A 21828-nucleotide genomic window follows, 5' to 3' on the forward strand; every position below is an offset into this window, starting at 1 on the left:
TCAGACTTCTACCTACACGGGAAGTTGGAGAATTAGTGATGAGTGAGTCAGTCAGTCAGTGAGTCAGTGAGGGCTTTGCCTTTTATTAGTATAGATATATATACACACATACACACACATACATACATATAGTGTATATAAAATTATATATATATATATATATATATATATATATATATATATATATATATATATATATATATATATTGTGACAGATTAAGGTCTCCGTGACCCCTTGAACCCTCAGACCAGACGTCAGACACCAGATAAAAGTCCAAATAATAATATTTATTATAATAATAAGTGCACAAAGCACCACTACTCCACACTACTCTAATAATTAATAGACAATAATCAATCAATACAATAATCCTCCACACTCCCAGACGCGTTGCCACCCTTCCACCCAGCTCAGCTCGAAGTCTGGGATTTCCCATAGTCCTTTTATAGTCCTTGACCTGGAAGTGTTTCGCCCTCTGTCCACATGATTAGGAACACTTCCAGGTCATATAAAAACTCCACTTCATCCCGGAAGCACGTCGTTCCGTTCAGTCATGTGTTCGTGCCCTATACCCCAGAAGTGCGTCATGTAGCCCTCTATGAGCCTCCCTCCAGCGGCTCCTAGTGGTCCCCATGGTATCCAGCAAGGCTGTTTATAAAAACTACAATGTCCATATGGCCCTGCTGGAATTTGAGGCACTTCCATGTTGTTGGGAGAGCTCCGTCTAGTGGCTTGGAGGCGAGGACCGGAATATTTGGCCGGCCATCCCTCACAATATATACACACACACTGGGAGGCTCTGCCCCTTGCTCACTTTGTTTGCCAACCCCTAGGCGGGTACTACACACTAGTCATTTCGCTCATGTATGGGGAAGCGGATGTACAATTTAAACAGATTGTCATTTTCATGAGAATTGTTACATATGCACAATAGAACTAACTATTTTACATTACAGCGAGTAATTAACCATAGTAAAAAAACAGCAAAACATAATAAATTGAAAGAAAATAATGTTTCATGTTTGCGTTAGAGTTATTCATTGTGTTATACGTTTTCGTTCTCTTTGGCTTTGAAATTAACATGCAAATACTTTTTAACTTCAGTAAAAATGATATTTGGAATTAACTTTTCATCAATATCACTCTGAATTTTGATTCTGTTTTTGGACTTACATCGTGACAACGCAACGTATAACTACCCATGAGTGAATTTCGTTTCTTTCTCCCAAATAAATAAACTGACTTTCTCTAATGTTTGTCCCGGTGATTTGTTAATTGTCATTGCAAAAGCTACTCTCATGGGAAACTGTAAACGTTTTAATACGAAAGGCATATCAAGATCTCCTTTGGTGTCTAATGTTATCCCCTGAAGATAGACTACATGAGGCATGTCAAACAAGCGGCCCACAACAGAGATCTGTGCGGCCTGCATGACAGATCCTAGTTAGCACTAAACTTGTACAAAATGATTACTATTGTTTGTGATTGAATCATTCTGCATCTTCGGTGTTACTTATTGACTTTTCTTACTTCTGCCTTCTGACAAAAGTGCGTTTTCCCATGGCATTATGGTACCGGAAACGTCATCTGCTAGTATAGCAACGAGCCTTGTCCAAAGTTACTGAGCCACGACATTGTAACTTAAGTGCTAGGCTGCAGCAGCCTGGCAGCAGGGGCGGCCTTAGGTATGTGCAAACTGTGCACCTGCACAGGGCCGCCACGCCAAAATATATTGAATATAAAACAGAAAGAGAAAATAACGACACAGCTGATGGCAATGTGGCCGAAAAACATTGTGTTTCTTGTTAATTAGTACGCTGTATTTACTAATGTCGCTCGAGTCGGAGCAGTAAGCTATATGTAGTGTTATAACGTTCTGCTGTAATGAGAATATCATGGGCCGCCACTTGGTTTTCAAGTTACGGACACACGTATATAGAAGCGTGTCATGAGCACGAGGCGGCTATGCAGTGTCCACAACGGACGTGGCCATCCGCCATGCATAAGATACCATATTGACATTGGCGGGCTAAGGGGTCACCGATTCTTTCTCTGTCCAGGGCCGCTAGGAGCCTAGAGCCGCCCCTGGCAGGGCTGCTGACACTGGCCACTGGGCAGAACTGACCATCACGAGTAGTAATAGCTTGCATATTTTCACGTTTTTTTGCTCTAGTTTTATGTAATTTTGTGCTAGTATTGTAACGAACAGTTAGCGCAGACTACAGCTGAAGATCTGAAGTGGACGCGAGAAGTTAGTGAGTTGTTTATTAACAAATGTTTGTGATTTTGAGTTTGTAAAATTAGTGTAGGTCAGGGGGCTTTTTGCATATCGGCTTATTTTACAATCTAAACTTTGATGTAAACTTAGTAAAGTAAAATTTGATTTTTGGAGGATTTGTTTTCCAACTTGAATTACTGAGCAATGAATTCAGTGAGCGTTTTCGTGATTTCAGTTCACACAAACAGGACTTTGCACTGTTTACGTCACCCTACTCTTACAACGTTGAGAATGTGCCTGAGAATATCCACATGGAGTTGATTGAACTGCAGTCAGATTCTATTCTGGAGGACAAAATACAACAAAGTTGGTGTGCCAGGCTTGTATGCTTACCTGCCACCCTCGTATGTGCAGATCCATAAGTTGGCATCGAGAGTACTATGTTCGGAAGCACTTAGCTTTATGAGCAACTGTTTTCGTTAATGAAAGCTACCAAAACCCCACATCGCTCAAGACTTACCATTGAGGACCTTTCATCCCTCATAAAAGTTGCAGCTGCACAAGATTTCAAGCCTGATATTGACGAACTGGTTACTAATAAGAGATAACAAGTGTCGGGAAATAGATCTCAGACTGTAAGACTCCTATATAAGCAATGAATATAATATAATAATATAAAGACCTAGCTAAGAGGCTAAGACTCTAATTGTACACTGTTGTACGGAGATTGTATGGAAATAAATTGCTTTTCTTTAAACTTTAAATGTTAAGTGTTAAGTGTTTAAGTGTTAAGCTACAGTAACTTTGTATAGTAGTATTTGTTACAGTGCGGCACACTGAAGCATTTATGGCAGTCGAAGCAGCCCACCAATGGTAGTGAGTTTGACATGCCTGGACTACATTACCTTTCTTGTCGCATGTTAAAATTTTACATGTCAGAATTGTTCAACCAATTTTCAATACAACTAATCTTGTCCTATTGCATAGCCCAGTGTTTCCCAAACTTGGTCCTGGGGACCCCCTGTGGCTGCAGGTTTTTGTTCCAACCAGCTTCTGTTTTTAATTGGACTCCTGGGCTAATTAAGTGAGCTGTTATTTCCCAAGTTCTGTGTTTTGGGAACAATATAGATATTAGAAAACTAAGTTTGGTACAAAAAAAAAAAATGTACCTAGCAGTTATATGGAAAATGATTTATTTTTCTTGCTAACAATATTTTCATCTTGATTTTCATTCTACTTTTCTACTTGTTCTAATAGTTGAATTATTCCATCATTTACTAATTAGTGGGTCTGATGCTAAAGTAGTTGCAGCCTTTGATTATTTCGTGTTGTTTGCCAGGGTGTCTGCTCTGCTCATTTTTAATTGTCATTAATAAGATACAATGAAGGAGAAAAACTGCACAGAGAAAGGGCAAAATATAAGGAAATCAACAAAAGAGAGTTAAGCATTTAAAATCTCTAGCAAAAGCAGAAATATTTCTAAATGTCTTATAAATGTAAAAATTACACTACTGTGCTTTTCTGAATGTAGAATAAAAGAAAAATAATACCAGCTAATTAAGTGAGATCAGTGCTATCAGGTGTTGCCACTGATTAGGAATCCAGCTGGAACAAAAACCTGCAGCTACAGGGGGGCCACAGGACTGAGGTTGGGAAACACTGGCATAGCCCATCACTCAGACATAAATTACGCAATAACATTACAATACATCCTTCTGTCAACAGTAATTCGGCCGGTGGAAGACCTGACGGTGTTAACGGTTGTAGATATTCTTCATGATATTGTAAGTTGATGGTTTCATCTTCCACTCCATCACCACCAACTGTTTCAGCAGAGTCTGCTGATACGCATTTAACCAATTTTCTGTGCAACCGATCGACAATTTTCACGTTAATTTGTTTGATGTCATCGTTTCTCGGTGCTAGGATTACTCGTGTACTCATTTATTCTGTTGATAATCCTTCGGAATAAAATTCTTCTTTAAGATTTGGACATAATATGCCTTCTTTTATTGGGGAGTTAAAGTGAGGAAAACATAAAAATTCATAAGAGCTAAGAGCACATGAACTGTGTCTGACAAAAGCATTCACATGAATGACAGGTGAGAGGACCGCGGTCGTGGGCCGTGAACCGGAAATGGTTGAGAGGAGAGTGGGACTTGAAAAAAATCTCTTGGCAATAGTCCCGTCTCAAGATTTTCTTTTATTATACAAGGTGGGCCATAAGTTTCCATACATATGGTTTTTAACATATGGTTAGAACAGTAATTTCCGGATGCTTGGATTGGTTGCCGTGGTCCTGTGGAGTGGCCTCCCAGATCCCCAGATCTCACCCCAATTGATTTTTATTTTTGGAGGCATTTGAAGGCCATGGTGTATCAGGAAAAGATACGAAACATAAATCATCTTAGGGAACATATCACCAACGCTATTACAAGCATAACTCCAGCTGTGCTAATACATGTTCACCAGCAGTGGCGGACACAGTTTGAAATGTGTTTTCAAAACAATGGCAGTCATGTAGAGCAGGGGTCCCCAACCACCGGTCCGCGACCCACTACCGGTCCGCAGCCGTCTGACAGCCGGGCCGCGAGAGAACTGCCGGCAACGGCGACTCACTCAGACTTTTCAGAACGCTAGGCGGGCAGGGCTTTGCAGCGGCGCAGAGAGAGGAGAGAGAGTATTATAACAAAGTATTTTTATGGTCCCGACAGTTTCCCCATATGACACGAGTCTATAGAAATCGCGTTACTACGAAGTACATTCAGCAGATGCTTTCATTACAACGAAGTGACCTTGAAATGCCTGAACGAATCATCCACAGAGCAGTTAGATCTGTGGTCGCAGCTCAGATGTGCACGTTTGCACAACGATCCCCAAACAGAAACATTGTAAAAAAAATTCTTTCTTCGAAATTTCCTCGTACTTTTTTTTTTTTTTTGCTGTTTTTGTTTTCTGTGGTTTTCAGTGATACCTTTTGCTTATTGCTTGTCAACATTTGAAAAACATCCATTGGAATTTAACTCATTGTCACCCTCCTATAGAAACGGCAGACACGAAAAAAAGATAGCAGTGTTAATGTTTGTGATGTGCAATCTGTTGGAATGGCAAATGCAAAGCATATGTCTTTGTTATATGCAAAAAAAGAAGAAAAATCGCAAACGTATGCAAACTGCTTAATAACTTAATAATAATAGAAATGTTATGTAAATTGTGTATAAAACTGCCCCCCCCCCCCCAGTATATATATATACTGTGACAGGCGGCCGGGTCCCATGCCTGGCCGGGACGCCCGTTCTGTATATGTTCCGGGGGAGCAGCTATGGACATCTCACTAACTCCCCCGGGATGCTTGGTGGCAGCCTCCCTGGCTGACGATGGTGCCTCAGTTTCCCGCAGGGTTTCATGGGACATGGAGTTCTTCACAACCCTGTGGGTATATGTGGTGGCTGCCAGGGGGTGCTGCATGGAGCCAGGAACCCACCTGGACATCTCTGCAGCCCCACCCGGAAGTGCAATTAGCTGCAGGTGATCAAGCACCTGGAGCACTTCCGGGTGGGGCTATAAAAAGGGCCAACATCCACCACTCATGAGCCAGAATCGGGAGGAAGAGGACGAGGTTGCCTGGGAGGAGTGGTGGTGCCGCCAAGGTGGAGAGAAGAAGTGTTGTTTGTGTTATATTAAGTGCTTGTGGGACTGTGTTGTGGCTGGAGGGATTACAGGGAAGACGTGCCCTCCAGTTGAAGAAAAATAAAAAGACTGTTTATTTTGTACATGCCTCTGCGTAAGTCTGTGCCGGGTCGGGCGCTATATAATGCCTTATTACAATATATATATAGTACTGTGCAAAAGTTTTAGGCAGGTGTGAAAAAATGCTATAAACAAAGAATGCTGTCAAAAATGGAAGTGTTAATCATTTATTTTCATCAATCAACAAAATGCAGTGAATGAACAAAAGAGAAATCTAAATCAAATCAATATTTGGTGTGACCACCCTTTGCCTTCAAAACAGCATCAATTCTTCTAGGTACACTTGCGCACAGTTCTTGAAGGAACTCGGCTGGTAGGTTGTTCCAAACATCTTGGAGAACTAACCCCAGATCTTCTGTGGATGTAGGCTTCCTCACATCCTTCTGTCTCTTCATGTAATCCCAGACACACTCGATGATGTTGAGATCAGGGCTCTATGGGGGCCATACCATCACTTCCAGGACTTCTTGTTCATCTTTATGCTGAAGGTAGTTCTTAATGACTTTGGCTGTATGTTTGGGTCGTTGTCCTGCTGCAGAATAAATTTGGGGCCAATCATACGCCTCCCTGATGGTATTGCATGATGGATAAGTATCTGCCTGTATTTCTCAGCATTGAGAACACCATTAATCCTGACCAAATCTCCAACTCCATTTGCAGAAATGCAGCCCCAAACGTTCAAGGAACCTCCACCATGCTTCACTGTTGCCTGCAGACACTCATTATTGTACCACTCTCTCCAGCCCTTCGACGAATAAACTGTCTTCTGCTACAGACAAACATTTCAAAATTTGACTCATCAGTCCAGAGCACCTGCTGCCATTTTTCTGCACCCCAGTTCCTATGTTTTCGTGCATACTTGAGTCGCTTGGCCTTGTTTCCACGTCGGAGGTATGGCTTTTTGTCTGCAGCTCTTCCATGAAGACCACATCTGGCCAGACTTCTCCGGACAGTAGATGGGTGTACCTGGATCCCATTGGTTTCTGCCAGTTCTGAGCTGATGGCACTGATGGACATCTTCCGATTTTGAAGGGTAATAAGCTTGATGTGTCTTTCATCTGCTGCACTAAGTTTCGTTGGCCGACCACTGCGTCTACGATCCTCAATGTTGCCCGTTTCTTTGTGCTTCTTCAAAAGAGCTTGAACAGCACATCTTGAAACCCCAATCTGCTTTGAAATCTTTGTCTGGGAGAGACCTTGCTGATGCAGTAGAACTACCTTGTGTCTTGTTGCTGTGCTCAGTCTTGCCATGACATGAAACTGTCTTCCACAACCTCACCTTGGTAGCAGAGTTTGGCTGTTCCTCACCCAGTTTGAAGCTGTTTCTGTTTCAGTTAATGACTGTGTTTCAACCTACGTGTGACATTGATGATCATTAGCACCTGTTTGGTACAATTGGTTGATCAGACACCTGACTAGAATCCTACAAAATCCCTGACTTTGTGCAAGTGGACCGATAAGAATTGATGCTGGTTTGAAGGCAAAAGGTAGGAACACCAAATATTGATTTGATTTAGATTTTTCTTTTGTTTGCTCACTTTGCATTTTGTAAATTGATAACAATAAACAATCATTATTTATATTTCTGAAAGCATTCTTTGTTTACAGCATTTTTTCACACCTGCCTAAAACTTTTGCACAGTACTGTATATAAAATCACTACAAGTTCAGCAGAACATATCCTTTGTAAAGAGTAGAGTGTATCCTGAAGTACTGGCCTAGATTGCCCACCACAGCCTTGTCCATTCTGGCCTCCTAATCACCCCCCAGTCTCTAATGGAGTAACTATAACCTAATGTTTCATGAGCATACTGATGCAAAATGGCTGCCTTCACATTATCCAGGTGGATGTTGAACATCAGTGGTGGCTGAAGTGGCTCCACACTCACTATGTAAACCGCTTTGAGTAGTGAGATAAATGCTATATAAATGTAAAGAATTATTATTATATGGGTGCACTGGCCCAAAAATGCTGCCACCCTTGTGTATTGGGGAAGCATACGATCCTGAAGACTGTCTCACCTGTCTGTCCATTTTATAGTCCTGGCTAGGATTGAGAATGCCATCAATCCCGGCAGGGGCATCACTCCAGTGTCACCGCTCATTACAGTCTATTGACATAAATGCCCAACACCCACCTGTCATTACATTGGCACACTTGGACATGTCTTACCAATGACACAAAGACCTTCATCCTTAATGCAGGCATCTGTCCATTGCAACAGACAGAAAACAGAATGTGATGGGGTGATAGTGGGGCAAGGGTATGAAGGGGGAGTTTGTGGTAAATAAAAACAAATTCAATTTTTAATCCATCCAGTAAGTCAGTGTCTGTGGGGCACTGGTTAGGGCAAACATGAAAGGGAACCTCAGCACCGCCTGCTAAAATGCACCAAACAAAGCCTTGCATTACCAGTTGGCATTTACCTGGGTGATGAGGAACTTGGTGAGTCGCTCGGGCAGCCTGCCTTTCTCACTGGACAGGATCATTTCCAGCATGTCCCCGTGCAGCTTCTCCATGACCACGAACACCTTCTCTGGAGTTTCAAACATGCATTCCAGATTGACAATCCCAGGATGTCGTAGACTCTGAAAAGAGAAAAATAAACATAAACCACCGCCCCACCTGTTAACTTGGCGTTCCCCTTGCTGTTTAAATGATAAGGTGCTGTAGGACAACACAAGCAGTCTTCTCAATCACCCCATTCTGGCTTCTTATAAAGACCCCCTCACTCCTCCCCATATTCTCTGTACCTCCAAGTCCAAATTTCTGTTTCACATTCAACCAGTTCAATGCTGCACACAGAGCAAAACAACATTCCAGCAGCCTCTGTCGCCCTCTTGTGGTGGTATCTTATATACTATGAATGAAGCGCAATACACGGTCCAAGACCTAGTCTAACAGACTCTGTCGCCCTCTTGAGGTAATATCTTACATAGCATGAATGAAGCACAGCACACAGTCCAAGACCAAGTCCAACAGAGTCTGTCGCCCTCTTGTGGTGGAACCTTATATAGCGTGAATGAAGTGCAGCACACAATCCAAGACCCAGTCCAGCAGACTATCGCCCTCTTGTGGCTATGTCTTCTATAGCGTGTATAAAGGACAGACTCTATGGACTGTACATTTTTTTCCCCATCTTTAAACATGAGGGTTAGTTGTGTTTTTGGTTATCTTCATCCTCTAATCTTCAGCATTCTGGTTCAGCCTGGATATACGTAACTCAGCAATCTGGCGTATTACAATCATTCTGTCTAGACATTTTGAACCCAATGCTCTTCAGGCATACCAGCTGGACTTCTTCATGAGAAGCACCTCCATAACATGATGCTGACATCACCAGGTTTCACCGCAGGGATGGCATTGGGGGCCAGGGGTGATAAGCAGTGACAGGACTTCGCCAGACATATGGGCTTGGAATTGTGTCAAATGAGTTCAATTTGTGTCTCATCAGACCAGAGGAAATTTACACATACAATTAAGGACAAATAATCTTGGGATTTTAAATCTTAACAGGATGGTCCTCCAAAAATAATCTTCTGCTTACTTTAGAGGTGTTAACAAAGGTCCAGTAGTAATTTTCAAACAGATAACTTATGTAATATACTCTGGGGACCATTATAAAAGCACGCTGAGCTAATGTCACATTACATGACGTCTAGCCGTAGGGTATGCCTGACTTGCCGACTGATCTCGTCACCAGACCATGTCAGTTCACACGAATGAAGATCACTGGACATGTCAAATTAGGTGACTGTGGAACGTATTGCCTGACCATGCCATTGCTGTACTAAGGGTTATCATGTACGGCAAGTTCAACTGCCATCTTAGACTTTTATTTTCTAACCCTAATTCTCCATTCTGTCATGGTACATAAAACACGAGACATCAGTCAGACGAATTTCTCTTCTGTTTGTCCCAAACTCCTATTCACTGCATTCTGTACAAATTAATGTAGAATGAACATTCACTGGCTTTCTGCTCAGATGAAGCACACAGAGCCCACCCCTATGACTAAAGCCAAAATGAAACCTGTTGTGTGGACCGATGGGCAAAAATGGCAAAACTATCAATTTAAAATGAAACCTACAACACAACAAAGTGGGCAAAAAGTGAAGGGGTCTCGATATTTTCATACATAGGAAAAAAGGAAGTAGAGTACCTTTCATACAAATCATATCCCAAAACATTTCCCTGCACATTTGCTGCTCCACACGTGTGCTGCATTCTAGTTTGGTGAAAGGCGCTATATACCAAAATGGCTGACTGATTTTGCACTCGACACACAAGCACAGAATTTAAGGCTCCCACAGAGGCAGCAATGGAATCTAAGACCCGAGCTCCTCTATGATTAAGCATAGCAGTTGGCTTGATCATTTAAAGAAGAGGTCCTCAAGTTAGGGGGGCTTGGGGATGCAGATTTATTTTTTTCCCTCCAATTAAACCTACAGCCACCAACATACCTCCAGAATTGAAAGGATGAATTAAATGGATCTCTCAAGGACCCCTGGCACTGGTGAGGGTCCTAATCCAGCTCTACCCTTATTAGCGTCAAACAACATTCATAGGACAATCCAAGGTCAAAAACACAGAATGTGACGCAAGTCCCCCAGTAACCACATCCCGTGCACCACTCACTCCATGGGTACCTGCAAGATGGCCACTTCATTCCTCAGTTGGCTCTCCTGCTTGGTTGGGAATCTCAGCTTATCAATGACTTTGACTGCAACGTCTCTTCCCGTTTTTCGATGTTTTCCTGACAGGGGGGGAGAGAAAGAGACACCACATAAGTCATCCTGTAATCAACATTGGGAAAAATCTAATTAAGTACTGTGACTTTTGATGTTGGATATAAACATCTGCAGAAAGCTCATCATCCAAATTCCAGACATCCACACAAATTCTACTCTAATGTCCTGTAAGCAGAGTGGACTGCAACACCGTCGTCACCAAGAGGACAACTGCACCCTGGAATTCAAATGGATTTCTTTTTTGGGGGGGGGGGGTCAGTGCCATTTGATTTACACAACATGCCTACCACTTTGAATGTGTAAAATATTTTTGATTGTGACACAAACAATAATTAAGATAAAGAAGCAGAAATCCTGAGTGTGCATAGATAGTCACCCCCCATTACTTTGAAGAGCCCCCTCTTGCTGCAATTCCAGCTGCAAGTCTCTATTAGCCCAGCACATCTCGCCACTGGGATTGTTGCCCATTCCTCAAGGCAGATCTGCTCCAACTCCTTCAAGTTCAATGGGTTGTGATGGGGTCCTGCCATCTTACAATACAATATATTTTTGCATAGCCCAAAATCACACAGGAAGTGCCGCCGTGGGCTTTAACAGGCTCTGCCTTTTGACAGACCCCCCAGCCTTGACTCTCTAAGAAGACAAGGAAAAACTCCAAAAAAACAAAAATGGAAGAAACCTTGGGAAAGGCAGTTCAAAGAGACAACCCTTTCCAGGTAGGCTGGGCATACAGTGGGTGTCAAAAAAGGGGGTCAATACAATACACAGAACAGAACACAAGTAATCCTCAATACAGTATAATCATGTAATAAAAATATTACAAGTACAGAGCAGAACTCAACAGTAGATGATATCACATAATAGGATTTGGATTTGTATAGATAGATAGATAGATAGATAGATAGATAGATAGATAGATAGATAGATAGATAGATAGATAGATAGATAGATAGATAGATAGATAGATAGATAGATAGATAGATAGATAGATACTTTATTAATCCCAAGGGGAAATTCCCATACTCCAGCAGCAGCATACTGATAAAAACAAAACCAATATTAAAGAGTGATAACAATGCAGGTATACAGACAGACAATAACTTTGTATAATGTTAACGTTTACCCCCCCGGGTGGAATTGAAGAGTCGTATAGTGTGGTGGAGGAACGATCTCCTCAGTCTGTCAGTGGAGCAGGACGGTGACAGCAGTCTGTCGCTGAAGCTGCTCCTCTGTCTGGAGATGATCCTGTTCAGTGGATGCAGTGGATTCTCCATGATTGACAGGAGTCTGCTCAGCGCCCGTCGCTCTGCCACAGATGTCAGACTGTCCAGTTCTGTACCAACAATAGAGCCTGCCTTCCTCACCAGTTTGTCCAGGCGTGAGGCGTCCTTCTTCTTTATGCTGCCTCCCCAGCACACCACCGCGTAGAAGAGGGCGCTCACCACAACCGTCTGATAGAACATCTGCAGCATCTTATTGCAGATGTTGAAGGACGCCAGCCTACTAAGGAAGTATAGTCAGCTCTGTCCTCTCTTGCACAGTCCAATTTATCATCCAGCTGCACTCCCAGGTATTTATAGGTCTGCACCCTCTTCACACTGTCACTTCTGATGATCACGGGGTCCATGAGGGGCCAGGTCCTCCTAAAATCCGCCACCAGCTCCTTGGTTTTGCTGGTGTTCAGGTGTAGGTGATTTGAGTCACACCATTTAACAAAGTCCTTGATTAGGTTCTTATACTCCTCCTCCTGTCCACTCCTGATACATGTTTAGAGTCCTGGAGACCTCAGCCATCAAGCTGCCTCCCCTTATTGGCCATTCCACAACTGAGTCAGCACTGGGCCAGCCAATCCGATGAAAGAACCCCTCTACCCGACGATTCCTGCGATCCTCCATCAGAGATGACTTTACCTTAGGGAGGCAACAATCTTCAAGTCATGCAACAAATTTTCCATTTTATTGAGGTCTGGGCTTTGACTTGGCCATTCCAAGACATTTCAATGTTTCCAGTGTCGCTTTAGCAGGATGTCTGGGGCCATTCGTTGTCCTGCTGAAAGGTGAACCTTCGTCCCAGTCTCAAATCTCTGGCAGGCTCAAATAGGTTTTCATCAAGAATTGCCCTGTATATTTAGTGCCATCCATCTTTCCTTCAATCCTGACCAGTTTCTCTGTCCCCACAACGTAATGCGGCCACCACCAAGCTTCATGGTGGGAATGGTGATCTCAGGGTGATGGGAAGTGTTGGGTTTGTGCCAAACATGGTGTTTCCTATGACGGCCAAAAACTTCAATATTAGTCTCATCTGACCAGAGAACCTTCTTCCATGTGTTTATGGAATCTGCCACATGCTGTTGGGCAAACTCCAGATGTGTTTTCTTATTTTTTATCTTTAAGCAATGGCTTTTATTTTCTGGCCAGTCTTCCATAAAGCCCCGCTCTGTGGAGTGTACAGCTTAAAGTAGTCCTTATGGACAGATACCTCCACCTTAGGCTGTGGATCTTTGCAGCTCCTTCAGTGTTCTGAACAAATCCAAATCGTAATATTTAATTAATATCATCTACTGTTAAATTCTGCTCTGTACTTGTAATATTTCTATTGCACTGTTATATTGTACTGAGGATTACTTGTGTTCTGTTCTGTGCATTGTATTGTATTGTATTGACCCCCTTTTTTGACACCCACTGTATGCCCAACCTACCTGGAAAGGGGTCTCTCATTGAACTGCCTTTCCCAAGGTTTCTTCAATTTTTTTGGGAGTTTTCCTTGTCTTCTTAGAGAGTCAAAGCTGGTCGGGCTACCAAAAGACAGAGCCTGTTAAAGCCCATTGCGGCACTCCCAGTGTGATTTTGGGCTCTACAAAAATAAATTGTATTCTATTGTAATGTATAGTTCTTCTTGGTGTCTTTGTTGCACTTCTGATGAATGTCCTCCTTGCCCGGTCTGTAAAGTGGGAAACCTTCTCTTGTAAGGTATGTAGTGGAGACATATTCTTTTCATTTTGTTATAATGGATTTAATGGGACTCTGTGGGATTTTCAAAGCTTGGGATTTTTTATTTTTATAACCCAACCCTTTTCTCTACTTCTCCACAACTTTGTCTCTGACCTGTTTGGAGTGCTCCCTGATCTTCATGTTACTTGCTTAGTGGTTTTTCAAAGTCAGGGGGCCTTTCAGAACAGGTCTGTTTATACGGACTGATCATGTGACACAAATGCAGACCCTAATCACCTAATCATGTGACTTGTAAAGTTAATTGGCTGAACCAGATCTTATTTAGGCGTTTCATAGCAAACGGGATGAATGCGTATTTCGCGGGGTTACGTTCCTAGAGCACCCGCGAATTGTGAAAAACCGTGACTTTTGGATGTGGTTAAAAAAATACCTTTTAAATGCCTATTTGCGTATGCCAGGGCTGGAGCTATCGTGGAAATGTACGTGGCTTTATGGCAAGTTTAGGTTTGATACATCGCGATTTGAGCGTGGAAACATTCATATGTAACATCTTTGTGTGTACACACCGTATATAGATGAGGCCCCTGGAGACGCGTCACAGGACAGCAGTCAATCAGCAGCAAGGAGAAATGAACAACGCTCTCGGATTGGCTACTTTCACCATCCCAAACCGCGTCTCCCTCAGTGGTTAATTCCTGTTCTCTCTGCAGCACAGTATTGCCACGAAAAAAGGCATAAAAATTGCAGAGGATATTTGCGCTTTCCGCTAACAATTAATAGTTAGGTTCTAAGGAAAAATCAGCGAACGACTGAGTCCGCAAACCCTGATGTGTGTGGGTGTGTATATCTATGTACAGTGCATCCAGAAAGTATTCACAGTGCATCACTTTCTCCACACTTTATGTCACAGCCTTATTCCAAAATGGATTAAATTCATTTTTTCCTCAGAATTCTACACACAACACCCCATAATGACAACGTGAAAAAAGTTTACTTGAGGTTTTTGCAAATTTATTAAAAATAAAAAAAACTGAGAAATCCCATGTCCATAAGTATTCACAGCCTTTGCTCAATACTTTGTCGATGCACCTTTGGCAGCAATTCCAGCCTCAAGTCTTGTTGAATACGATGCCACAAGCTTGGCACACCTATCCTTGGCCAGTTTCGCCTATTCCTCTTTGCAGCACCTCTCAAGCTCCATCAGGTTGGATGGGAAGCGTCGGTGCACAGCCATTTTAAGATCTCTCCAGAGATGTTCAATCGGATTCAAGTCTGGGCTCTTGGCTGGGCCACTCAAGGACATTCACAGAGTTGTCCTGAAGCCACTCCTTTGATATCTTGGCTGTGTGCTTAGGGTCGTTGTCCTGCTGAAAGATGAACCGTCGCCCCAGTCTGAGGTCAAGAGCGCTCTGGAGCAGGTTTTCATCCTGGATGTCTCTGTACATTGCTGCAGTCATCTTTCCCTTTATCCTGACTAGTCTCCCAGTCCCTGCCACTGAAGAACATCCCCACAGCATGATGCTGCCACCACCATGCTTCACTGTAGGGATGGTATTGGCCTGGTGATGAGCGGTGCCTGGTTTCCTCCAAATGTGACGCCTGGCATTCACACCAAAGAGTTCAATCTTTGTCTCATCAGACCAGAGAATTTTCTTTCTCATGGTCTGAGAGTCCTTCAGGTGCCTTTTGGCAAACTCCAGGCAGGCTGCCATGTGCCTTTTACTAAGGAGTGGCTTCCGTCTGGCCACTCTACTATACAGGTCTGATTGGTGGATTGCTGCAGAGATGGTTGTCCTTCTGGAAGGTTCTCCTCTCTCCACAGAGGACCTCTGGAGCTCTGACAGAGTGACCATCGGGTTCTTGGTCACCTCCCTGACTAAGGCCCTTCTCCCCCGATCGCTCAGTTTAGATGGCCGGCCAGCTCTAGGAAGAGTCCTGGTGGTTTCGAACTTCTTCCACTTACAGATGATGGAGGCCACTGTGCTCATTGGGACCTTCAAAGCAGCAGAAATATTTCTGTAACCTTCCCCAGATTTGGGCCTTGAGACAATCCTGTCTCGGAGGTCTACAGACAATTCCTTTAACTTCATGCTTGGTTTGTGCTCTGACATGAACTGTCAACTGTGGGACCTTCTATAGACAGGTGTGTGCCTTTCCAAATCAGGTCCAGTCAACTGAATTTACCACAGGTGGACTCCAATGAAGCTGCAGAAACATCTCAAGGATGATCAGGGGAAACAGGATGCACCTGAGCTCAATTTGGAGCTTCATGGCAAAGGCTGTGAATACTTATGGACATGTGATTTCTCAGGTTTTTTATTTTTAATAAATTTGTAAAAACCTCAAGTAAACTTTTTGCACGTTGTCATTATGGGGTGTTGTGTGTAGAATTCTGAGGAAAAAAATGAATTTAATCCATTTTGGAATAAGGCTGTAACATAACAAAATGTGGAAAAAGTGATGCGCTGTGAATACTTTCCAGATGCACTGTGTGTATATATATATATATATATATATATATATATATATATATATATATATATACAAATACATATATATATACAAATACATACAGACTATATATACATATATATATATGTGGTGTCCCCCAGGGTTCCATTTTGGGGCCACTACTTTTTTCTATTTACATCCTGCCTTTAGGTGCAATTTTTAGAAAACATGCAATCTCGTATCACCTATATGCTGATGACTGCCAAATTTATTTCTCCCTCAAGTCAACTGACTCCACTAAACCTCTTCTCAACTGCTTGTCTGACATTAAGGACTGGCTGGCTGTAAACTTCCTTCACCTGAACGATTCAAAAACCGAGGTCATTGTTTTTAGTCCCGACCGCAAACAGACCCTACCCCTTGACCTCGACTTTCTTCCCATTCCAGTAACTTCGTCTGTTTCCAATCTTGGAATCAAAATGGATATGGTCCTGAAAATGGATGCTCAAGTCAACAGCACAGTAAAATCCTGCTTTTTCCATCTCAGGCGAATTGCCAAACTCAAACCAATTCTGCCTTACCACCTCCTGGAATCAGTAATCCATGCATTCATTACGTCCCGGCTCGACTATTCTAATTCCTGCCTATATGGTATTAGTAAAGCCACTCTTTCTAGACTCCAATTGGTTCAAAATGCGGCTGCAAGGCTTTTAACTGGAAGCAGCAGAAGCCAACGCATTACACCGATTTTAAAAACCCTACACTGGCTGCCGGTTAGCTTCAGAATTGATTTTAAGATACTCCTCTTAACCTATAAGGCACTAAATGGTCTAGCCCCTGCCTACTTGAGTGTCTTGCTCCATCGTCACAATCCCCCTCGTGTTCTTAGATCCGCAGATCAGCTGCTCCTAACCGTTCCCAAGGCACATTTTAAAGCTCGTGGTGAAAGGGCTTTTTCTGTCTGTGCACCCAGGCTCTGGAACTCCTTACCTTTAGTGGTTAGGCAAGCCGCTTCAGTCACTACATTCAAATCACACCTAAAAACGCACTTCTTCACATTGGCTTTTAATTCTTAACCTGTCTTATTCCCACTTGCTTTTTGCTATTTCTCTGTTTTATTGGGTCCCCTGACCTGTTTTTTTTTTAGTGTCTCTGTTTTAATTCTCTCTTAATGTTTGTTTTTTTTAATATTTTGCTTTTAGTCTTGCTTGTTTTAACTGTACAGCGCTTCGGTCAGTTGTAATGCTGTGTTTTTAAGCGCTTAACAAATAAAAATGGTATGGTATGGTATATATATATATAAAAGACATGCAGGTTAGGTGGATTGGTGATTCTAAATTGGCCTTAGTGTGTGCTTGGTGTGTGGGTGTGTTTGTGTGTGTCCTGCGGTGGGTTGGCACCCTGCCCGGGATTGGTTCCCTGCCTTGTGCCCTGTGTTGGCTGGGATTGGCTCCAGCAGACCCCCGTGACCCTGTGTTCGGATTCAGCGGATTGGAAAATGGATGGATGGATATATATATATATATATATATACACAAACATATACACATACACAGTAGGAGAAAGTGCATCCTGGTCAGGGAGGAGCATGGATTTTTTTACATGGATGGGAAGCCCAAGAGAGACGATGGACGGATTGGACTGGTGGGTGGAAAGATAGCTCTGTGCCCAGCTGGTATAAAATAAATAAATGGACCAGCAGAAGCTGGAACTTAGGAGTGGTTCCATCCCCCATGTGCTAGGTGGCAGTGGTTCTTGTATGAGCACCCAGCTGAGCCTCCATCAGGGCTGCTAAGGAAGTGGAGTCTGGAAGTGCATCCCTGTAGGGGTCCCATGGGATCAGTAGAGGGTGCTGTTGGGGGAAGACCACCCTACTTTTGTCTATGGCCTGGAAGTGCTTCCTAGAGGAGAAATAATGGCACTGGAAGCATTTCTGTGTCTGGCATAAAAGGAAGCTCGCTGCCACATACAGTATGGGTGAGTCAGAGTTGGGAGGTAGCAGGCAAAACTTAGCAGAGGTAGAGAAGGAGAGAGAACTGCTAGTTTATCGGTCATTTATTGTATAACTATATCCAGACCAAACTGTAAAATACTTCAACTATTAAACCAATTAACAAAGTCCTCAAACACACTTGAATGTCACACCATGAGAGCATTTAATTTATTGTAATGTATTTTTTTAAGGTATTTGTTGCCATCTACTGGGCACTATTGACAATGCCAGACTTTAATTCTTTTGGATATGGTTGGGTAGAAGCAGGAAATTAAGACAGCCTGAATGAAGAGATCACAACTGTTGCTTTCTTTCATTATTAATGTTTAAGCTCAGGATGTTACAGATCTGTAACCAGCTGAGATTTTAGTAATTATTATCTGCTACCTGTAGATAGACAGACAGACAGGCAGGCAGATTATAGACATAATAATAATAATATAATAATAATAAATTTTATTTATATTGCACTTTATATTTTAGCAATCCCAAAGTGCTACAGAGTAAAAATAGAATAATAAAAAAAAAAAAAAAAAAAAAAAAAAAGAACAGAAGAGTCTATAAAATACTTTAACAAAATGACTTTCTAAAAAGATGAGTTTTTAGGTTTCGCTTAATTTTAGGTTTCGCTTAAAAAAACATATAGATGTTGCATTGCTTTAAGGAATCCCATATCAAATGTCATTTAAAGAGATATATACATTTCGTTTGTCATTCCAACAGATGGTGCATCGCAAACGTTAACACTGCTTTATTTAATCCCATACCAAATGTCATATAACAGAGACATATAGATTGCATTAGGCACTATTAACAATAATGCTGAAGTCAACATTGATTACATATCTTTCAGCCCCTCTCAGAAGGGTAAAACAGCAAGTAAAAGGATAAATGTCTATGTGTCTGTCTGTCCATCCAGTTCCTATATCTCCATTATGCCAAAATATAACACATCACAAACATTTTTAGCAATGAAACACATTGCATTCATCATTCCAACAGAAGGGTCATCACAAACATCTATCATTGCTTTTTACAAATCCCAAACCAAATGGCATATAACAAGAGACATGTTGTTCCAACGGATGGTGCATCGCAAACATTTTTAGTAATGAAATGCATCTGTCATTCCAACAGGCAGCACCTCTCAAACATTAACACTGTTTTTACTAAACTCAGGACAAATGGTATATAACACAGATATATGCATTGCATGGTGCACTGCAAACATTACCACCGAGGTATGCGTTGATTAATTATATTTCAGCTTATTTTAGATGGATAGCACAGCTGGAAAAAAGGATAAGTGTCTGTTTATGTGCCCATCTGGATGCTGTGTTGCTGTCATTCCAAAATATGGTGCATCAAAAACATTTTTAGTAATAAAATGCAATGCATATGTACTTCCAACAGATGGCGCATAACAAACATTAACACTGCTTTTACGAGTCCCATATCAAATGACATAACAGAGATGTATACATTGCCTCTGTCATTCCTACAGATGGCGCATCACAAGCATTAACACTGCTTTTACAAATCCCATACTAAATGGCACATAACAGAGACATATGTATTGTATGGTGAAGAGGAAATGTTAACACAAAGGTCTACATTGATTAATTAGATTTGAACCCGACCTAGACAGGTAGCAAAGCTAGACCAGTACATATGCATTGCATTTTGGTGTGTTTAACACACAGTATTGCACTTCATTGTGGCACAGATAGTCTTTCATCCTAACCAGGAATAAAGAAACCAAAGAATCAAACGTTAAATCACCTATCCAAGTCTTTTAAGAATTATCGGCAATCTTGGATGCGGTCTGATCCTCTGTGCCAACTTACAAGTGGTGTCACAAAGTACGACTTCTGGGAACCGCTTCATAAGCAACGGGACACCATGCCATGGCAAGAGAACCCCAAGATAGCCACGCTAAGTAAACCCAAAATATAAGGTTAATAGAATTTTGCACTGTTCCCAAAACAGTATGTAAAGAAAAATAGCAATTGATTCTGAATCTCTGATGTCCAAAAGCATTAGACAACTAAATTTATTCTAAAGATATGAAGAAATTTTGAAAGTATGCAAAAATGACAAAAAAGAGTGACCCACCTCCATAAACCACACCAAACTGGCCTGAGCCCAGCTGCTCATCTGCAAATATCTGGTAGACGGTCCCAATATCCTAGTCAGGAAACAAAGAAAAAAGGAAACATTAGCGTCCAAAAAGAAGCTCACCTTGTTTGGGGGCTCTGGTCATTTCACATATGTGGACCTTTGAGGAGAAAAAAGTGAAACGGTGCAACAGTAGAGTGTTGTATGACAAAGAACACAACAATCGAGGAGAGGAGCATAATCATGGAAATCCTACTCCACATTCTCACCTGGGGGGGGATATGCTAGCTGATAAAAGACGTTCCATAAAAGTCGTAACTTCAAAAAAAAATGACACTAGGAATATCTGAGCAAATGCATGAACTGCAAATAAACCGCCTGAACTTCCTCCGGTGCCACCCTCTAGCTGTTTGTGGACTTCCCAAACCAACACTCCTCATGGATTGGCAGCACCACATCCTCCACACTGGCCATCAATACTGGCACTCCACCGGGTCGTGTGCCGAGACCTCCACACGCTGCTCTGCTCCATCATTTAAATTTGTTAATGACGCCGCCATCATCACCCTGATCACCAACAATGATGAGCCGGCTAACAGAGAAGAGGACCTGCTATCATGAATTACGTTATTTAAAATATTATTTGGGTGTATGGGTATGTAAAGACACTTTTCTACATGCATTTTGGGGGTTTCTGGGCGAGGATTCTAATTCTGGAGACAGTTTACTGAATTATTGATTCTTTTTTGTGCTGTGTAATGTTTTGCTCCATTATCGTCACCACTGTGGCTGCTTACGGACGGTGCGATTTGTGTCTCCCATCATTAGGGGCGTTTTCTCAAAGGTCATGACCTCCTGATTATGATGTGACAGGTTAAAAGATCAACTTTTGGAACACGTCCTCATCCAGATTTGCAGATACAAAAACCTTTTTGTTGAATGGACAGAGCCCTTCATAAACTTTGGGACAAAGACACATTTGTCCTTGATCTCCCCCTTTGCTCCACAGTTTAAAACTACAAAATCAAACAATTCAGACAATGTGATTAAAGTGCACACTGCAGGCTTCTATTTAAGGGGATATGCAGACATATTTTTACATGCCCCCCCCCCCTTCAGCATATGGAAGGCCTGCTCAGGTGGATTTAAATCAGGTGACTGGCCTGGCCATTCAAGAATTTTCCATTTTTTAGCTTTGATAAACTCCTGTGTTGCCTCAGCAGTCTGTTTAGCTCATTATCTTGTTGGGGGATGAAGTGTCGTCCAGTGAGTTTGGGAGCCTTTACTGGCACTTGAGCAGATCAGATGTTTCTACACACCTCAGAATTTATTGTGCGCCTGCCATCAGCAGTACCATTGTCAATAAAGAGGAGTTTGCCAGAACCTGTAGCAGCCATACATGCCCAAGTCATAACACCCCCACCGCCATGTTTAACAGATGAGGTGGTCTGCTTTGGATCTCCACACTTTGCTGTTGCCATCACTCTGATCAGGTTCATCTTTGTCTCGTCTGTCCACAAGACCTTTTCCCAGAATTCCGCAGGCTCTTTCAAGTCCTTTATCATAAACTGTAATCTGGCCCTCCTGTTTCTAT

At 42.2% G+C, this 21828-nt stretch overlaps 1 protein-coding gene across 1 annotated transcript in view; it reads right to left on the reverse strand.

The window, feature by feature from the left end:
* The window catches only part of prkd2 (protein kinase D2), a 208415-nt gene that overhangs the window by 23623 nt on the left and 162964 nt on the right, over positions 1 to 21828 (reverse strand). Inside the window, exons 12-14 of the mRNA XM_028792906.2 lie at positions 20232 to 20304; positions 10620 to 10726; positions 8397 to 8558 (exon numbers count right to left, since the gene is read on the reverse strand). Of these exons, the coding sequence (XP_028648739.1) occupies positions 8397 to 8558; positions 10620 to 10726; positions 20232 to 20304 (342 nt within the window). The remainder of the gene's footprint in view (positions 1 to 8396; positions 8559 to 10619; positions 10727 to 20231; positions 20305 to 21828) is intronic.

The sequence above is a fragment of the Erpetoichthys calabaricus genome, chromosome 1 (genome assembly GCF_900747795.2).
Source record: "Erpetoichthys calabaricus chromosome 1, fErpCal1.3, whole genome shotgun sequence".
NCBI classification, from domain to species: domain Eukaryota; kingdom Metazoa; phylum Chordata; class Cladistia; order Polypteriformes; family Polypteridae; genus Erpetoichthys; species Erpetoichthys calabaricus.